This window comes from Pelodiscus sinensis, chromosome 3, assembly GCF_052426305.1.
Source record: "Pelodiscus sinensis isolate ZL-2025 chromosome 3, ASM5242630v1, whole genome shotgun sequence".
NCBI lineage: Eukaryota > Metazoa > Chordata > Testudines > Trionychidae > Pelodiscus > Pelodiscus sinensis.
In genome coordinates this window covers 115334233-115354938 of record NC_143054.1, presented here as the reverse complement: position 1 = coordinate 115354938, position 20706 = coordinate 115334233, and the positions used below count along the sequence as shown (strand labels likewise).

Below are 20706 nucleotides of genomic sequence, written 5' to 3'. Positions count from 1 at the left end.
TTGCCCAATAACTCAGTTTGGTGAGATCTTTTGGAGTCCCTCACAGTCTGCTTCTGTCTTGACTATCCTAAATAGTTTGGTATCATCCGCAAACCTTACCACCTTACTGCTTACCCCTTTCTCCAGATCATTTATGAATAAATTGAACAGGATTGGTCCTAGGACTGACCCTTGGGGGGTACCACTAGTTACCCCTCTCCATTCTGAAAATTTACCATTTATTCCTACCCTTTGTTTCCTGTCTTTTAACCAGTTCTCAATCCATGAAAGGACCTTCACTCTTATCCCATGGCCATGTAATTTACACAAGAGCCTTTGGTGAGGGACCTTGTCAAAGGCTTTCTGAAAATCTAAGTATACTATATCTATTGGATCCGCCTTGTCTGCATGTTTGTTAACCCCTTCAAAGAACTCTAAGGGTATGTCTACACTACCCCGCTAGTTCGAACTAGCGGGGTAATGTAGGCATACCGCACTTGCAAATGAAGCCCGGGATTTGAATTTCCCGGGCTTCATTAGCATAAGCGGGGAGCCGCCATTTTTAAATCCCTGCTGCTTCGAACCCCGTGCAGCGCGGCTACACGGGGCTCGAACTAGGTAGTTCGGACTAGGGTGCCTATTCCAAACTACCGGTACACCTCATTTCACGAGGAGTAACGGTAGTTCGGAATAGGAACCTAGTCCGAACTACCTAGTTCAAGCCCCGTGTAGCCGCGCTGCACGGGGTTCGAACCAGCGGGGATTTAAAAATGGCGGCTCCCCGCTTATGCAAATGAAGCCCGGAAAATTCAAATCCCGGGCTTCATTTGCAAGTGCGGTATGCCTACATTACCCTCCTAGTTCGAACTAGGAGGGTAGTGTAGACATACCCTAATAGATTAGTAAGACATGATTTCCCTTTACAGAAACCATGTTGACTTTTGTCCAACAAATTATGTCCTTCTACATGCCTCACAATTTTATTCTTTACTATTGTTTCGACTAATTTGCCCGGTATAGAAGTTAGACTTACCGGTCTGTAATTGCCAGGATCGCCTCTAGAGCCCTTTTTAAATATTGGTGTCACGTTAGCTACCTTCCAGTCATCAGTTGTGGAAGCCGTACCTTTTTCTTAATGGTTTCTAACTTTTTCTTAGTGGTTTGTAACATTGTTAGCTTTCTCTAATTACCACTGCACATTGAGCAGATGTTTTCAGAGAACTATCCACAATAACACTAAGATCTGTTTCTTGAATGGTAGCAACTAATTTAGAACCCATCATTTTTATATACACTAGAACCTCTTTAATCCAGCAACCCTGAGAAATAGCGTAGGCTGGATTATGGAATTTTCCAGACCATGGAGGATGCTGCAGGGTCTGGGCATGGAACACTTACTTGTCACCCCATTCTTGGGGGCACAAATGGTACAGTGATCCCCATCACTATAGGAGCAGCAGGCTAAAAACCTGTTTATAACTGGAATTATGTTTTCTGGTGTGCATTACTTTGCATTTATCAATACTGAATTTTATTTACCATTTTCTTGCCCAGTCACCCAGTTTTTTGAGACCCCTTTGCAACTCTTCACAGTCATCTTTGGACTTAACTATTTTGAGTAATTTTGCATCATCTGCAAACTTTGTTACCTCACTCTTTATCACTTTTTCCATGTATGAATATGTTGAACAGCACTGCTTCCCGTGTACGCTTTTGGAGGGGACACCACTATTTACTTCTGCCCACAATGAAAACTGACCATTCATTCTTACACTTTTGTTTCCTACCTTTTAACCAGTTACCAATACGTGAGAGAATTTTCCCTTTTTACCATGACACCTTTCTTTGCTTAAAAGTCTTTGATGAGGAACTTTGTCAAAGGCTTTCTGAAAATACAACTACACTATATCCACTGGATCTCCCTTCTCCATATGCTAGGTGATACCCCAAGGAATTCTAATAGATTGTTGTGAAACAATTTCCCTTTACAAAAGCCTTGTGGTCTCTTACACAACATACCAGAGTGCCTAGATGTGCGCACTCTCTCAGCCACAGAGATTGTCTACACTGCAAAGGAAAAACCCAGAGCTGAGACTCAGAACCTGCATCAACTGATTTGGGCTTGGGCTGTAGGGCTAAAGATAATAATGTAGACCAGGAATGGGCAATAGGCAACCCGCGGTCTGGAGGCAGTTCAACAGGGTTAGCCCTTGGTGAACCACCACACACTTCATTCACCTGTGTGTCATCATGTACAGCCACTCAGAGCTCCCATAGACCATGGTTCCCAGTTCCCAGCCAAGGGGAGCTGCAGGAAGCAGTGGCCCAGCCCATGGCATTTCCTGCAGCTACCACCGGCCAGGAGCATAAACCACAACCAAGAGGACCTGTGAGTGGCCATGCCTGTGAATGCATGGGTAAATAAAGTGTCTGGCGGCCCACCAGGAACTAACTCCAGCGAACTGCTTATTGCCCATCCTGGTGAAGATGTAGGCCAGGCTCTGAGACCCTCCCTCCTTCCTGGATTTCAGAGCCAGAATCCAACCTGAGCCCAAATGTCTGGGCTATTTTTAGACTCACAATCCACGCTCCACCATGAGCCCAAGTCAGTGAGTCTGAGCTCTGAGATTTGAGACCATGTGTTTTTCTTTGCAATGTAGACGTACCTTTAATTTTAAGCTATAATATTTAATATTCATTGGATTGTTTTTAAGAAATGCTGGACTCTGACTGGAAGCTGAGACCCTCCTGATTCATGTTTTCATTTAACTAAGTGTTCCATATCCATGTCTCTGACCCAAGAAAGTTCAAGGAAATAGTTACGTTTGTGCAAAGTGCTTCACTGTGACCAAAGCCCCTCTAATGGAAGGTTGTGGTTCCACAAGGTGTGGGAGGGCTTCCTGATGGCAGCGGAACTGGAGTGGGCAGACTCAGATGAGTCAAATGAAGTTATCTTAACACGAACATAGAAGGATAAACCAATGAGGGTACTGGTAACTAGAGCTGGTAAAAGCCCAGAAATGCCAAAATTTCAAAAAGGTTTTTATCCTCAGTCCGAATAAAAGCTAGCCATCTTTGATATGTCCTTCAGAAAGGACATTCTGGAAAAAATATTGCTTTGGAAAAAATCTGTGTGTTTCCACTGAACTTTTCCTACATGAAATAGAGCCGTGGTCCCCAACACGGTGCCCGGGGGCGCCATGGCACCCGCGGGGGCATTTCAATGCGCCCGCCAGGTGCTCGGGGCTGGCCTGGCCCCGGGCACATGGCGCACGGGCGCTTGCGGAGGGAGTGCGCTTGGCGGGGGGAGCGCTGGGCGCACGGCACTCGGCGGGGGCGGGCGCCGGCCCCGGGCACGCAGCGGGGGGGAGCGCCGGCCCCGGGCACGCGGCGGGGGGGGGGGAGCGCCGGCCTCGGGCGCGTGGCACTCAGCGGGAGGGGGGAGCGCCGGGCGCGCGGCACTCAGCGGGGGCGGGCGCCGGCCCCGGCCCCGGGCACGCAACGGGGGGGGCGCCGGCCCCGGGCACGCGGCACTCAGCGGGGGCAGGCGCCGGCCCCGGCCCCGGGCACACGACGGGGGGGGCGCCGGCCCTGGGCATGCGGCGGGGGGGGGAGCGCCGGCCTCGGGCGCGCGGCACTCGGCGGGAGGGGGGGAGTGCCGGCCCCAGGCGCACGGCACTCGGCGGGGGGGGGAGCACCGGCCCCAGGCGCGCGGCCCTTGGAGGGGGCCATGCCCCCGGGCGCGCGGCTATGGGGGGGCCCCGCCCCGGGCATGCGGCAAGGGGGGCCCCGCCCCCGGGCGCGCTAGTGTCCCCGCCCCCTGGCGCCCGGCGGGCAAACGGCCATGCCCCCTGGTGCCCGACAACCTCAAAAGGTTGGGGACCACTGAAATAGAGCATTCAGCTGATCCCAGGTCCCTGGGTACCCCTCACACTGCCCCTGGGGAGAACCACTGTGCCAGAAGTAGCCTAGGGAGGCTAAAAGCCCTGAGAGCCCCACCTCTGTCTGGGGCTTCTAGGCTGCTGGCTTCATGGCAGGGAGAGGTAAATGCTGGGGACCCCCAGGATCTGCACTGGGGACAGTGCTGTACCTGGAAGCCTGGACTCCCTACCAGCCCTCCAACGAATGTATGTGATGTTAGGAATGTGCTGAGACTTATCTACCAGGCTTCCCACACATGAGAAAGGCAAGGGAATGGTAGTGTATGTCTACACTAGCCCCCTAGTTCGAACTTAGGGTGGCTAATGTAGGGATTCGAAGTTGCAAATCAAGCCCGGGATTTAAATATCACGCGCTTGATTTGCATCTTCCCGGACGGTCGCCATTTATTTATTTATTTATTTATTTTGAAATTTACAAGTCCGGACTAACTGCCCATGTCTACACACAGCAGGGACCCGGTATCTCGAATTAAAGCCCTAAATCAAACTACCTGTTAAACCTCATTGCAGGAGGAACAGCTGGTAGTTTGATTTAGGGCTTTAATTTGAAATACCGGGTCCCTGCCGTGTGTAGACGTGGGCAGTTAGTCCGGACTTGTAAATTTAAAAAAAAAAAAAATGGCGACCATCCGGGAAGATGCAAATCAAGCGCGTGATATTTAAATCCCGGGCTTGATTTGCAACTTCGAATGCCTACATTAGCCTCCCTAGTCGAACTAGGGAGCTAGTGTAGACATACCCATAGGGATTAAGTGTGAGATAGACACCTACAATGAGGCAATAGAATGTATGCTCACTGTCAGAAACTCTGGTGCCTAGGAAACTTTAACAGTGGAAACATACAGTTAGGCGACAGTTGTTAAGGGGTTTTGAGGCTCTTGGCAGTGCTTAAATGTTGGCTTTAGGCACATACACGGAGGGTGCAAAGGGTGCAAACACACACACTCCTAAAGTCCCCCACGGTCCGTCAAATGTGAGGAGGAAAGTCAGCTCCTCCCTTATGCTACTGTAGCAATAGAAGCAACTGCCTGTCGGAATTTGCTACTTAGGGTGCTCAGTAAGAGCCACTGTTGCTGTACTCATGTATATTCTCCTTCTGGCCCTTTACAAGCGTTAAAAAGAGGCAAATCGCAGCAATGGGTTAAGCAGGGGGTTGAAATTAACCATTTGGGGGGCGGTCAAGTAACTTTAGGGTAAGGCGGAAGAGGGACTGGAAAGGAAAAAATCAGGCAGGGAAGGGGTGGGTAGGAGCTGGGGTTTGACTCGGTGGGTGATGCTGCCAGCCCTAGTGGGGTTTTTGTCCCCACTCAGGGAGGGATAAAGGGGGTAACATTTACCCAAGAAGGGGGTGAGCCACCTGTTGAGTGTGCAAAGGCAGGGATGGGGGACCAGAGAGGGAGTTTTATTTCCCCTCTCAGGGTAAAACGTACCAATGCAGTACAGGGCAGCTTCCTGACTGGTCTTAAAGGTTAGGGATGTTAAATTGTGGTTAATGAGTTAATTGAGTAGTCGATGGAATTTCCATTGACTAGTCAATAAGGGGATTAGCTCCCGGGAGTCGGGACTGAGCATCCCCTGACTTGTGCTGGCTCCAACTACTGCAGATCTGCTTTTTAAAATGTAGTAAGTCCACCAGACTCTGAGTCCCCCACTGACCCCAGGCTCAATGCGGCACTTCCACTTAGAAATGCATATGTATTTCAAAACGGAAGCACCCGCATGGAGCCCGGAGTCAGCGGGACTTCCTGCTGGCCCTGGGCTCCAGGAAGCATTCCAACATTGAAATACATAATAGCTCCCACTGGGACTCTTGTACATTTCAAAGGTGGAACACAGAAGTGCCTATCGACTAGTTGATGGAAATTCCATCAACTACTCGACTACTAAATTAATTGTTAGTTAACATCCCTATCCCAGACCCCACATTCCCATTCTGCTCCTGCACCCTACATCCTACCTAAACCCTGCACCCTCACCACAGCCTGTTCCCATGCAGCCCCCAGCCACATATTGCTTACTGCCTACTGTTGTCCCTACCCCAGACAGCAGGGGCCTCACAAAATCTACAAGCCAGAAGAGTTAAGCCAGCTCTGGGGGAAGCCCTTTGCCAACCAATCAAGACAATGCCCATTAAATGGGCATTATGTGGTAAAATTCGATCACAGAGAGCAAGTCATATCATCAATTCGATCTCTAAAGTAAATTGAGCTGGACTTTACTGGGTTAAATGTGTTCAAGGTCATACCTCAATGTGTCCCATATGTACAAACATTCCATAAGGGATGGGCAGCATGGCTAATATTATGGTATATTGACAAACCTATTAGAAAAAGAACCCCAAAGGATGTATTGGTAATTGTTTTGGGTGGAACTGGATTAGGAATTGGAATACTGGATGCCCCTAACAGAGGTATTGGCAAACAAACTAAGTTTTGTTACAGCTGACACACAAGAGTTGGGAAAGCCTATCAGTGCATCCGTATCGAAATTAGGAATGGGACAACAATTATTTTCTAGAATATTGCCAGAATGGCAACAGCAGGGCGGGAAAGGATTAGTTACTGTTGGCAGGAACTAGGGGATCAATAAAAGAAATTGTGTCCCTAGCATTACCCTGTACACAGCCCCAGGAAATAAGCCAGAAATTGGTCATTCAAATAATCCAGGAAGGTATGCGAGGAAAATTGCTTTTGGAAAACTGTTGAGGGAAAATGTTACAGAAGGGAAGAGACTACTAATGGCAGGGTGGAAATTGGTAAATTTTACCCTAAACAAAGATCAAATGGTTCTACAAGCATATGTAGTAACTGTACACCCTAGCCCAGGGGTGGTAAATCTTTTTTCGGTCGGGGGCTGCTGACCTACAAAAAAATCAGTCAGGGGGCTGCACACAAGTGAAAAGCAAAACAAAAACAAAAAAACCTCTCATTGATGTGACCCCGACTGAGAAGGAGAAAGATAAGACACTCCCCACATTCCCCTTGCACACAAGAGCCTATGGGGGCCTAGTCTAATACATGATGTGTGCTCCAGTTGGAGGGACTGCAGCACCAGCATGCGCTCCCCAATGCTGGGGAAACCTGAAACTTGGGGGCCGGATCCAGGCGAGCTGGGGGGCACATCCAGCCTCGTGCCTAAAGTTCCACACTTCTGCCCTAGCCTAACTATTGATAACTATCCAGTGGTACCTATGGGAATCCAGCTAACAAAAAAATTGTATTCCACTGATCATCATTCCTGGGCATATAAAGAAAATCAGCAATGGAAAACTGCTGACATGTTTCAGTGCATGGCCCATGAAACTTTGGGATGTGTGTGTGAGGATCAAAATTTACAAGAAAGAGATGAATGTTTCTGTGTAAAAGACAAAGTAACCCAAAAATGCATGTTTGATATATCAGGCCTGTGTGCAGGGCAGCGGGGTGCAAAGGGTGTGAACACAACCCTTTATAGTCCCCCAAGTAAGTGTGCTCCAGCCAGCTGGGAAAGGCAGGAGAGGCATGATGCCCAAGCCTCCCTCCCCTATGCTCTAGCAGGCTGGGGGAACGCTGGGGCAGATTCCCACCCCCCTCCTCCAGCCGGCCAGAGCATGCTTACTTGGGGAACCAAGGGGGTGTGTACATTTGCACCCTCGCAGTCCACATTTACAAAAAAAGCACACACACACACCCCAGAAATTCCTGTAATTGCCTAAATACTTCTGTTGATCTAGCCCTCACTGACTTCAGTGGAACTATCTGCAGAGTAAGGTACAACTCAGTACGAGTCAGGGTCTCAGAATCTGACCTGATAAAATATAACAGCATATTGTATGTGTTGTAGGCCTGCCCTACACAGTTTTTGTACTAGTATAACTTTCAGGTAGGGGTGTGATTTTTTTCTAACTAAAAATCGCTCTATCAGTACAACCCCTAGTGCGAATATAGTTTATGCCAATATAAAGGCACTTATCCCAGTTTTGCTTATTTCTCTTTCCATATAAAACTAGCTCCACTGAGCATCTTTATATAACTGCCTCCACAATAAGGGGGTTGTAGCGCTTTAACCATATCAAGATCGCCATATTTGGGGTAGGGAAGGAATTTTCCTCCAGAGTAGATTGGCAGAGGTCCTGGAGGTTTTTTGCCTTCCTCTGTAGGATGGGGCACGGATCACTTCCTGGAGGATTCCCTGTATCTTGGGGTCTTTAAACCATCATTTGAGGACTTCAATATCTGAGATATAGGTGAGAGGATTATTCTGGGAGTGGGTGGGTGAGATTCTGTGGCCTGCGTTGTGCAGGAGGTCAGACTAGATGATCATGGTGGTCCCTTCTGACCTTAAAGTCTATGAGTCTATAAGATAGGTAAAGCAGTACAATTTTTGTGTGCAGATGAGCCCGTACATGTAGCCAGCTTCTCTGGAACTATCTTTTTAAAATAAAAAAAATCCAAACAAAATCCGTGACTATTAGAAGACACATACAGAAATCAGAACTAACCAGGTTATGGACACATTGGCTCACTTGCACCCCAGACATAGCTGTTGTGATTAGCTTACTATATCCAAATGTGTGATGTTTTCCACTGTGCTTTCTCTATAATGCTGCTCTCTGAATATGAAGACTCCTTTTGCTCTGAAGAGGGGCATATTTAGAACAGGGGAGCTTATAAAAGGTATTAGCAGAGAGTGAAGCTAGAATCCTGCAGCCTTATAGAAGGACTGGTCTTAAAAGAAACAGCTTCAAATTGAGAGAATGTTCACTAAAAACAAAGAGAACTACAAACCCTGCAGGTGGTATCGAACACTAATTAATATACATCTGACTTCTTACATCCTGTCTGCTAATGGAAAGGAAAGAGGCAGTAGGTGTTACCAGACTGACCTTCTTGACTGGTATTTCCCCAGAGCTGTGACTACTTAACATTATTGCACCACATTAGCCACGTGTATATGGAGACCTACTGTTTACACCTACAGACTGGGGGTGGCAACTGTGGATGTGTCTAACTGAGATGAAAACAAGAATGTGGTAGAGAGGCTTAGGGCCAATTGGAGTGGTACAGGTGGGTGGACAAGAGGCAAAGCAGTGCATCTCTGTGCAGTGGGAGAAGAGATGGTAAGCTGGCTTGGCGTGGGGGGCTCTCCACCCTCTCCTGGCCCAGCTACATGGTAAGCCTCAGCTCTACAACCATTTTTGTGTATTCTTTAAGTGCAAGATAGAATAGCTGTGGTTTTACATTCACGTAACTGAGAATCTCCGTGGCTGGACACATGCCCACCTATTCCCCTGCTCTCTCTGGCTGCATGCCTCTGCTCTTCTGCAGCTGCACTGCTCAGATATTATTGTTCGGTGGGATTTCCCAAAGCACCTAGGTGCCTTTGGAACACAAGCCCCACTGATTTTCAATTGAATTTATGCTTCTAAATCACTTAGACACTTTTGAAAAGCCCTCCCATTACTATTTATTTATGCTGTGGCAAACACAGTCAAAGATCTGTTTACACTCAGTTGCATATGTTGTACCAATAAAAGCAAGCAGGATCTTATGAGAGGGGATAAGACAAAAAGCCACATTTATTGTAAAAATAATTATATATATATATATATATATAAACCTTCATTCAATCATTCATCCAGGTTATAGTTACCAGCCTGGAAGTTGCTTATGACAGAATGCTGGCCAGGCATTCTGTACACAAGTGATGGTAGTGGGGAGCAAAGTCCTGATCAGATGCGCATCTGAAGCTCCTGGTGGGCTGGCAGCAGAATTTTGGACTCTGACTCCATAGTCTTTTGGTCCAATCTTTATAGGAATTTCTTCCTATGCCAGCCTATAGGAATTGCTGCATCATGCTGATGTCTTCAGGGTGGCTGCCAGGTGCTTGTCAGTGATCTTTTAGGGTGGACCTCCAGTCTCCAGTTTTTCTCCACTTGACACCTTTTGGTTGCACTGGCACCTGACGCCTTCTTCAGCCCTTTGATGCTGCATTCTCAGGCTGGCACCTCTCAAACCATTCATTCATTGTCCAAGCACTCTCTCTCTCTTATCTACATTCCCTAATTAATGTTTCACATACAGTATTTTGTATAATAATAATTTTACATGTACAAGAGTTATAGTTACAAAAAGTTACAAAAGTTTCTGGGTGGCATTTCTTAAAACATTCTCTCTCTGTGCTGAGGGTATGTCTACACTACAGCACTAATTCGAACTAACTTAGTTCGGATTAGTTAATTCGAATTAAGCTAATTCGAATTTGCGCATCTAGACTTAAAAACTAGTTTGAATTAGCGTTTTGTTAATTCGAACTAGCATGTCCACACTGAGTGGACCCTGAACCGGGGTTAAGGATGGCCGGAAGCAGTGCCGGCAGGACATCAGATTAGGACTTAGAGCGTGGAGCTGCTGTCTCAGGCTAGCCAAGGGCTGTGCTTAAAGGGACCCGACCCCCACCCCGGACAGACAGTTCTCAGGAGTTCCCCGCTTGCAAAGCAGTCCTGGCTTGGAGTGCTCTGAGTGCCCACACTCGGCACATCACAGCACTCGGCCATCAGCCCGGCTGCACTTGCTGCAGGCTGCCATCCGGAGGGGGGGGGGGTCAATCAAGGGGCTTCAGGAGAGCTTCTACCCCGATGAGCCTGCAGAGCCAGCACAGTCCTCCCCGTCGGGGGCTTGTACCCCATTCCTCCCTCACCTCCTTCCACTTACCCCTCCCTAGCCCCCCTTCCTGATGTACAAAATAAAGGACACGTGTGTTCAAAAATAGAAACTCTCTTTATTGAACAAAACTCGGGGAGACTGGGAAAAGGAGGTGGGAGAGGGGAACAGAGAGGGTGGGAGAGGGGAGGGCAACTAAAATAATCAGGGGTTTGGAACAGGTCCCATATGAAGAGAGGCTAAAGAGACTGGGACTTTTCAGCTTAGAAAAGAGGAGACTGAGGGGGGATTTGATAGAGGTCTATAAAGGCATGAATGGTGTGGAGAGGGTGCATAAAGAAAAGTTCTTCATTAGTTCCCATAATAGAAGGACTAAAGGACACCAAATGAAATGAATGGGTAGCAGGCTTCAAACTAACAACAGAAAGTTCTTCTTCACAAAGCAAATAGTCAACCTGTGGAACTCCTTGCTGCAGGAGGCTGTGAAGGCTAGAACTAGAACAGAGTTTAAAGAGAAGTGAGATAAATTCATGGAGGTTGGGTCCATGGAGTGCTATTAGCCAGGGGGTAGAAATGGTGTCCCTGGCCTCTGTTTGTGGAAGGCTGGAGATGGATGGCACGAGACAAATGGCTTGGTCATTGTCTTCGGTCCATCCCCTCCAGGGCCCCTAGTGTTGGCCGCTGTCGGCAGACAGGCTACTGGGCTAGATGGACCTTTGGTCTGACCCAGTACGGCCATTCTAAGCTCAGGGCTCAGGGTCGGGGGTCTCAGTGGACCACCTTGATTTTCATGCCAACCTGCTCCTGGGTGGCCAGGCTGGCAGCTATCCTGCCCTAGACGGCCACTTTCCTGTGCCTAGTGCGGAGGTTGTGGATGAGGTCCACGATGTCCGCACTAGACCAGGCGGGCGCCCGCCTCTTGTGGACCCGGGCAGGCTCCCGGGAGCCACCAGCCTGGTCCCGGGAAGAGGCAGAGGGCTGGGTGGCAGCGGGTGGCCGGCTCGAGCGGGTGCCAGATGCAGGGTCTGCTGGCTGGCAGGCTTGTACCTGGCACGGGCACTGTAGCCAGACTGTGCCCCTTTAAGGGCTCCGGGGCCGGGAGGGGGGCAGAAGAATTTCCCTGGTGGTGCCCAGAGTGGCCACCAGGGAAAGCTGGGGAGGGCTAGCCTCCCACTAGTTCGAATTAAGTGGCTACACAGCCCTTAATTCGAACAAATTAATTCGAACTAGGCTTAGTCCTCGTGGAATGAGGTTTACCTAGTTCAAATTAAGCGCTCCGCTAGTTCGAATTAAGTCCGAACTAGCAGATCGCTAGTGTAGCGCTTATGAAAATAAATTCGAACTAACGTCTGTTAGTTCGAATTAACTTTGTAGTGTAGACATACCCTGAGTTAGTTACTGTTATAGTTACAATGTTTCACTTTACGATTAGGGTTAATTGCTTCACAATGCTTTGAAGAGAATGGGCATCAATTGTGTAACAATGCCCTTAGTCAATTACAGGGCTTGGCTCCCAGAGCAGAGTTAGTGGCTTGACAAGCAGTCACTTGCAAAAGTTTGAGCGTGCCCTGGGACACAGAGAGGGGAGCTGTTTCTGGCTACATAGTATTATATTTTTAACAGTTTTAAGTTACATGACCTAATATTACATTCCTAACAAATTATATTCTAGAGGGGCAATAATTATAAATCTAAACATTTAACAATCTTAACAAATAATAATAATAAATCTAAACACTTATCAAGCTTGATAACACTAAATCTAAACAAACATATGCTTCTTCTACTTAACAAACTTATACTACTTAGACTTTTAGTTGTGGGGAACAAATTATGGGGAGTCACTTCCACGTGGGGGAATCATTTTTAATACTTTAATATGTTATCCCTACACATATGCCACACAAGGGAGGGCTCCTCCAGACAGAATCAGGTGACGGATGCATTACACTATTGTCTGGGTACTTAGTCAATGCTTAAGGCACATTTCTGCCAGAAGCGTGACATAAGAGCACCTTAATATACTCAGAAATCAGGCTCCCAGGCTGTGTCTACATTGGTACCCCTTTCCGGAAAAGGGATGCTAATGAGACACTTCGGAATTGCAAATCCGCGGGGGATTTAAATATCCCCCACGGCATTTGCATTTACATGGCTGCTGCTTTTTTCCGGCTTGGGGATATGCCGGAGAAAAGCGCCAGTCTAGACGCGATTTTCCGGAAAATAAGCCCTTTTTCGGAGGATCCCTTATTCCTACTTTCACTAATTCCTTATTTCCTAATTTCGCATCTAGACTGGCACTTTTCTCCGGCATATCCTTCACCAAGCTTTGCATTAATGTTTCTGCAACAGGCTCCAATCACATTAAAACATTCATTGAGTGCAATTACATGTTAAGTCACAGGAGGGAATCTTGAAGCAACCAACACTCTCACGTTTGTAACCCGCAAGTGAGTTTCCCTTCTGCAAGGGGAAGGTTGTTACCACACAGTGAGGTAAAACACAGTTTCCTTTTGTACATTACTTTAGAGTACTGAGGGCTTCGTATGTGCTCAAAAAATAGCACTCACTTTCTTTTAGCAGTAGCCCAACATCCTGCTCTGTGACAACACACACTGTTTCCAACACAAGATAGGAAAAATAAATTCCCAATGTAAAGACCCCCAAATCATTTGAACGTAATGATTAGTTGCACCAATACTAATTATGGCTGCTCTAAGCACACCGCTGCCCTTTGGAAAACCCCACTGGAAGTGGTCTTGGTGGAGGGGAAGAAGGGAGATCCTGTGGTGTTTGTTGAGAAAAATATTCTTTGCTGTTTCACCCAGCCCAGCTTGCCCTAGGTCTCTTGAAATCCCCTCTTGCCTCCTCTTGATTTTATTGGGCTTTTATTAGGATTTTTGGTATCCAGCCAGGAAACCTATCCAGATAGATAGATCATGGAGGTTATGTCCATCAATGGCTATTAGCCAAGGTAGGTAGGAATGGTGTCCCTAGCCTCTGTTTCTCTGGAGGTGGGTGACAGGGGAGGGATCACGTGAGGATTACCTATTGTGTTCCCTCCTTCTGGGGCACCTGGTGCTGGCCACTGTTGGCAGACAGGATACTGGGCTAGATGGACCTTTGGTCTGTCCCAGTACGGCCATTCTTATGTTCTTATATCTATGAAAATTGGGCCCTATTCTGCTCTTACTCACAGTGGAGATTCAACAATGACTCTGAAGTCGATGGAATTCCACTGAGGTAAAACCAGAGTTTCAAAAAGGAGAATAAATCCCACTTTGCACAAGAGTAATTAAGCTACTAGGTGAGAGTGGTAAGCTTAGGAGAAAAAGGCTCCAGGACCCAAATTTATTCAATTTTTAATAAGCTCTTAATATATCCCACCTCCTCCCCCCACTGTCTCTCACCCACAAATCACCTCCTACAAACTGCAACCTTTTGCTTCTCTAAGCAACATTTTTTTTATTTTGTAGATGTCAACAAAATCTCCTGAAATTATTTTTTACCATGAGAACATGGTCGTTGTTCAGCATGTGGGATAAGTGAATGTTTAGAAGGAAGCACTGCAATCTCCAAATGTTCAAAACATAGCAGACAATTATTTGCGTATTGACTTTTCTATTAAAAACATATAGTCAATATGGTCCCATAGCTTTGGATTACAAAAGGACAGTGGGTGATAAGTTGGCTTACCAAAAAAAGCCAGGACAGAAGAAAATAAAAAACCAGTTCTGATTGTGACCCCTTCTTTGTCCTTGCAAGCAGTTCCAGATTTCCACTTTATTGAACAAAACTGGGGTGGAGTGGGGGGAATGAAACTGAGGTGAGACTGGGGAAAGAAGGTGGGAGAGGAGGGGAGGGAGTGTGGGAAAGGGGAGGGGAGGGGGAAACCTGGGAGGAGGGAGCTGGCAGAAGGAGGCAAGGGGAAGAAGGGGGAGGAGAAGCTCAGGGTTTAGGATTGGGGGTCTCGCAGGCCCAACTGTCTCACAACACCGCAGGTGCAGGGGCCTTGGCATCCCTGGGGGTGTGGAGAGGGTGTGGAGGAAGAAGCAGGAGGGGGAGAAGGAATGGGAGGAGGAGTGGTAGCTGGGGAGGCAGCAGGGGCTGGAGCAGGAGGCGGCAGCAAGCTCTGCCCCAGGGTTGATGACCACTTGGCGGCACTTGGGGGCATGGACCATCTTTCCCCCCAGGATGCAGTCCACAGCATTAAGTTAGGGGTAGGGGTCTGGATCTGCCCCTGGTTGGGAGCTGCCCCCTGTGGCCCTAGCATACAGCTGCTGCAGATCCTTTATTTTCATGGGAACCTGCTCCTGGGTTCACATGGCCTTTGGTGGCCAGGCTGGCAGCCATCCACCTGTAGACAGTTGCGTTCCTCCATTTAATGCAAAGATCATGGACGTTGGAGGCATCCCCCCAAACCTGAATTAGGTCCCTGATTTCCGCACTGGACCAGGCAGGTGCCTGCCTTTTTTGGCCCCATCAGGCTCCTGGGAGCTGGCAGACTGATCCTGGGGAGCGGTGGAGAGCTGGCTGGCACTGGCTGCCTGGCTCATGCTGGGGCCACTGGGTCAGGTGCAGCGACTGCTGGCTCTGGGCTGGCAGGCTTGGAGCTGGCACAGGCACTGTGGCCAGAGTCTACCCCTTTAAGGCTCCAGGGAGGGGGAGAGAGAGAGAGGAGTTGTCTTGGTTGTGCCCAGAGTGGCAACCAGGGCACCCTGGGAAGAGCTGGAGGGCCCCCTATTTCGAAATAAGCATCTACACAGCGCTTATTTTGAAATAGCAATTTCGAAATTGGCGCTATTCCTTGTGGAATGAGGTTTACCAATTTTGAAATAAGCCTTCCGCTATTTCGATTTAATTTTGAAATAGCGGTTTGGCTGAGTAGATGGTGGTAAAGTTATTTCAAAATAACTTTGCTGTGTAGACATACACTATGGCTACGTCTACACTGGCCCCTTTTCCGGAAGGGGCATGTAAATTTCACTAGTCGTCGTAGGGAAATCCGCGGGGGATTTAAATATCCCCCGCGGCATTTAAATAAAAATGTCCGCCGCTTTTTTCCGGCTTTTAAAAAAGCCGGAAAAGAGCGTCTAGACTGGCCCCGATCCTCCGGAAAAAGTGCCCTTTTCCGGAGGATCGGGGCCAGTCTAGACGCTCTTTTTCGGCTTTTTTAAAAGCCGGAAAAAAGCGGCGGACATTTTTATTTAAATGCCGCGGGGGATATTTAAATCCCCCGCGGATTTCCCTACGACGACTAGTGAAATTTACATGCCCCTTCCGGAAAAGGGGCCAGTGTAGACGTAGCCTATGTGAGTAACTGCTCCCCAGTGCAAGTTCAGAATCTCATCCTATGAGGTGCAGATCAGAGAAGATTAGAACACCTGTTTGTTTGTTTTCCAGAGATAGTCTGGGGTATCCAGTCTCCATTGAGGAGTGTCCATTTGTGTTGGGCTTGACCAGAGAGAATTCAAAGCTGATCCTGAATGACTGTGTGCAATTGACACAAGACACGAAGACTAAAGAGATTCATCTTTTCCTCTTCACTGATTCACTTATTATCGCCAAGTTAAAGTAAGAATGTAAAATCAAACCTCTCTCCTCTCATCTATAGTCCCTAATTGAGATTAGACATCTGGGGACAAATCCTAACACCGTTACTGCAGCTTTTATTAAGTCAAGCATCTGCTGGAATCACTGACAGTTTTTCATCAGTCAGAACTGGAAGCTAGGGCACATCTACACAGCAGCATTATTTCGGAATAACGACTGTTATTTCAAATTAACAATGCAAGGGTCTACACAGTAATTCCGTTATTTTAAAGTACATTCAAAATAACAGACAACTTATTCTGACTTCTATTAACCTCATTCCACAAGAAATAATGCCTCTTCCAAAACTGCTATTTCAAAATAGCTGTAGCATGGATGCTCCACTGCTGCTATTTCGAAATACCTCCTCCCCATGTCCATTCAAAGTAATTATTGCCTAGTGCTTCCTGGGGCTCTAAATCAAGGTAACATGTCCACATTAGAGGAGTCTGCCTAAGACTAATTTTAAGGCTTCCCTGTAGTGTAGACGTGCTATTTAAAAATAAGCTATTTCAGAGTATTTCTTCCAAAATAGCTTATTCTGAAATAAGTGTGCAGTATAGACGTACCCCTAGATTCTACCACACTTACAAAGAGTAGCACTATATTCCAGTGACATCAGTAACATTACTTATGAAGTAAGGTACCACCCAATAAGAGTAATGTGGTAGAACTGGGCCCTGAAAAAGTTCACCATTATATAGTCCTACTTTATGTTGCCATCAGTCCAGAGTTGCTTCACTGAATTACTGGAGTGGAGTTATTGGATTGACTGGAGGGTAACTGAGGACAAGAGTTAAACCCCACAGCTGCAATCCAAGGTAATGTGAAAGTTTGTAAGGGTGGCAGAAGTCATTAGGACAGACATTTTGGGTGCTGGGTTTCTGCTCACTTGAAAATAATCATTTGGAGATACAGACAGATCATTTGCTGATACATTATTCCAGTGGTCCCTAACGTGGTGCCCATGGGCGCCATGGTGCCAGCCGGGGCATTTATGTGCGCTCGCTAAATGATCTGGGCTGGCCCTGCCCCCAGTGCGTGAAGCATGCTCAATGCCGGCCCTGGGCACGTGGCCCATGGGCAGCCCCGCCCCCGGGCGCATGGCACATGCGTGGTGCCGGTCCCAGGTGCACGGCTCATGTGGTGCCGGCCCCGGGCGCGTGGCACATGGGCGGCCCCTGCCCTGGGCGTGAGGCACGTGGGCGGCCCCGCCCCCGGATGCCTGGCGCATGAGCATCCCTGCCCCCGGGCACCCGGCAGCCCCAAAAGGCTGGGGACCACTGCATTATACATATTGCATGTCACATGCCCCTCAATGGAATGGCTATTCCACTTTAGTTGCATTCATTTTGCATATGAAAAATCAGGATCAGCCTGAAAACCAATCTGAAAATGTTGTAATGAAAAATGAAGCATGATTAGGTTCCCCACAACAAGGGAAGGGAAAGATTTGCAGCCAAAGCCAGGGTGCCATGGTTAGGGGGCGGGGGGCGCATCGTGGTCAAGAGACAAGAAAAGGAACAGGGTAGGCCTGGGATGCAGTCCTGGGATACAAGGCCACAGAACAGAATTTAGAGCCTTGGAGGGAGGCAGCGAGGCTTAAGGTAAGAGCAAAGACAGGGGGGATGATGAGCTCAAGGATTAGGTGAATGGGGAGCCCAAGGAAGCAGTGGAGGTCAGGGGGGATGGATGCAGAAGCAGTGGGGACCCCAGGCACCCTTTTTCCCAAGGTCATCCCATAAATTACAAGGCAGCAAGGTGAACAGCATTCTAAGAGTGACAAAACACCTCCAGAGCCAAGTTAAGAACTAGATCCTGCTCTTGTACTGAGGATGTTAGGAAGTGAGTACAGTAAAACTCCAATTGTCCGGCATCCAGTGGTCCGGCACTCCCGATAGTCCAGCACCAACTGGAACCCGGAAGTGCTCTGGCAGCTGCTTCAAGAAGTTGTTAGTCAATTACACTACCGCAGACCAGCCAGCGGAAGTGTAATTGACTAAACTTCTTGAAGCAGCTGCCTGCCTCTCGCCCCCTCTCTGCCGCCGCTGCTTGCAGGCTTTGCCTCCCTGCAAAATGGCGGAGGGTTCGGCCCTCGCTGCGCCATTCCCTGCCAAGCCCCCACCGGAGGCAGTGCGGGTCCCGGGAGACCCATCACAGCCCCTCCGCCGGAGTACCTCCCGATAGTCCAGCATATTTGATAATCCGGCACCACCTGGGTCCCAAAGGTGCCAGGTTATCAGAAGTCTACTGTAATTAGCTAATCATGTAGTTTCTAGAAATTCTAGCAACTACACAATTAGTCGGTAAGGAAGGAAGCATTCAGTCGCAGCTCATGCCGGGTCTGGGACCTACCCCTCACCACAGGCAGAGGCTGCTTCATGGCACCCTCCCCTGCTACCTTCTCCCCATGCTGTTGCAGGAGAGGCAGCACCAGCTCCTGCTTCTCCTGCCTTGCTACCTCTGATACAGAGGCAACAAGAGGGGGGAAATGTGAGTAATTAAGTAGTCAACTCAACTCACCGATAAGCCTAGGCTTATCGATTAGTTGACTACTTGCTTACACCCCTATCTTGTACCTCATGCCAGCAATACTATTTAATGATCGTAAATGAAATTGTTCCTGAGTAAAGCAAACTACACTTGGCAGTGAAAGGATCCTGTGCTAAACCCTGCAATAACCTGAGTGACAAGTGGTTGTCTCTCTTTTCAGATAACAAAACAAATGGTCCTCTTTTTTGCAACATCAAGTTTACACTAATTGTGTTTGGTGACTATAAAGTAAAATTAATTTCTTCAGTTCTATTTCTGTCATTTCTATAATATTTCTAAAAATGAACTAAAAATCCCCTTTCTTTATTCTTTTTAAAAAACATGAATCTCCCCAGTAAGTTATAAACAGACAGTGGGAAAATCCTACTCTTATGCAACTGTAGTGTTGCTGGTTGTTGTTTCTGTGGGGATTTCTCAAAGTTGAACGCATGAGTAAGCGAGAGGCCAAACTGAAAGTGAAACTATGCTGTTTTGGAGTCTTCCTGCAGTTGTGAATGCTACATTCACTGGCTCTTTTCTCCTGAAAGAAACCTGGGTTAACAAACATTGAGGGTGCAGCTATACTACACCCATAGCTTGAAATAAGCTACGCAATGTGAGCTATGCAGAATAGCTTACTTAGTAATTTGGCGCTGTCCATACAACACCAAATTTCGAAATAATCCTCTATTCCAAAACGTCCCTAACTCCTTGGGGAGTTTACAGGGAGGTTTACAGGGAGATTGGAATAGTGACCCTGTTATATTTCAGAATAATGGGATTGCTGTTAAGATGCAGAATAGCTATTTGGGGATACCAGAGTTATCCTGAAATAGAGCTGCAGTGCAGATGTAGCCTGATTGTTTTAGTCACTTGAAGGAGGCCCTAAAAAATATTCAAAGGTCTTGAGCGAAACCACTCATAATTTTTTATTGTAGGTTTTTATGTGAAAACTGGATTTTCAACTGAACAAAAAATGTTGTGAGAAAGATGGTTTGCCTAAAAAGGTCAGTTTTAAGTTGCTGAAATCAGAAATTTTTCAACAACAACAAAAAATTTAAAACTTGATTTCACTGAAATGTTTCAAGAGAAGAAATTATTCCCCAACCAACTTTAGTCTTGAGTTTGTTTTGTGTGGTGCTGCATTAAACTGATTTTTCCTAAGCATCCTCATAACTTTTATCCCATTTTAAAAAACATTTGATTATCATTTGTCTAGCTGATACTATATGGTTGGGTACTACTTGTAATATTTTATTAATTGAAAAAAGTACTATAATCCTGAAAGGTGGACTGTTATGTTTAGGCTACAAAAATATTTTGTCTGAAAGTGACAGAAAAATATCAGAATAGGAAAGGTGGTCCCCAAACCAACTTGAAATCTCTATCCTTTCTCCCACCCTGTCTGTTTAGATAGTAAGCCTTTTGAAAGAGGGGCCATCTGCTACTCAGTCTATTCAGTAGCAAGCACACTGGGAGTCCATGCTTTGTTCTCCCTTGGCCACTACTGTAATAAACATGATTAATTATAACAATGATAATCTCAAAATCCAGGTTTTCAACAGATGAAGCATTGACATGGCAAGTTTTCAGGCAGATACAAGCAAAGTAATGGAAAGAACTCAGGAAATCTTTTCATTAAACTAGAATGCTAGTAACCTCATATTTTAATATCAGTCACTGACTTTCAAGTTAGCAGTGTGCTATGTTTTCCAAGTAGTATACAGAAGACAAATATTTTTATTTCACAAGCATGACTCAAAAATATGTGCACTTACCTTGAAGAAAATATTTAAATTCACATATGGATTAGTTCTTGAATATCAATACTCTATTCACAATCTTTTATCACCATCCAGCTGTAGATCTCCATTTGGAGATCTCTTTCTATTGAGCCAGAACCTTCATGCTTTCACAGAAGGAGATGTGAGTAATCTGCCAATGCTAACTTATTTTAAAGAGGTCTTTGAAACTCAATCAACTCAAGTTGATACTTCAGGGGGAGGGGATGCCCCTTAGAT

The 20706-nt window shown here is 47.0% G+C and overlaps 1 protein-coding gene across 8 annotated transcripts in view; it reads left to right on the top strand.

Moving 5' to 3' along the window:
• TAGAP (T cell activation RhoGTPase activating protein) overlaps nt 1–20706 on the top strand; it is a 97505-nt gene that overhangs the window by 24171 nt on the left and 52628 nt on the right. For 3 of the 8 annotated variants that reach the window (XM_025180658.3, XM_075924554.2, XM_014569536.4), the window contains exon 3: nt 15965–16135. The exons of the other annotated variants lie outside the window; for them this stretch is intronic. In XM_025180658.3, the coding sequence (XP_025036443.3) occupies nt 15965–16135 (171 nt within the window). The remainder of the gene's footprint in view (nt 1–15964; nt 16136–20706) is intronic. 8 annotated transcript variants of the gene reach the window in all.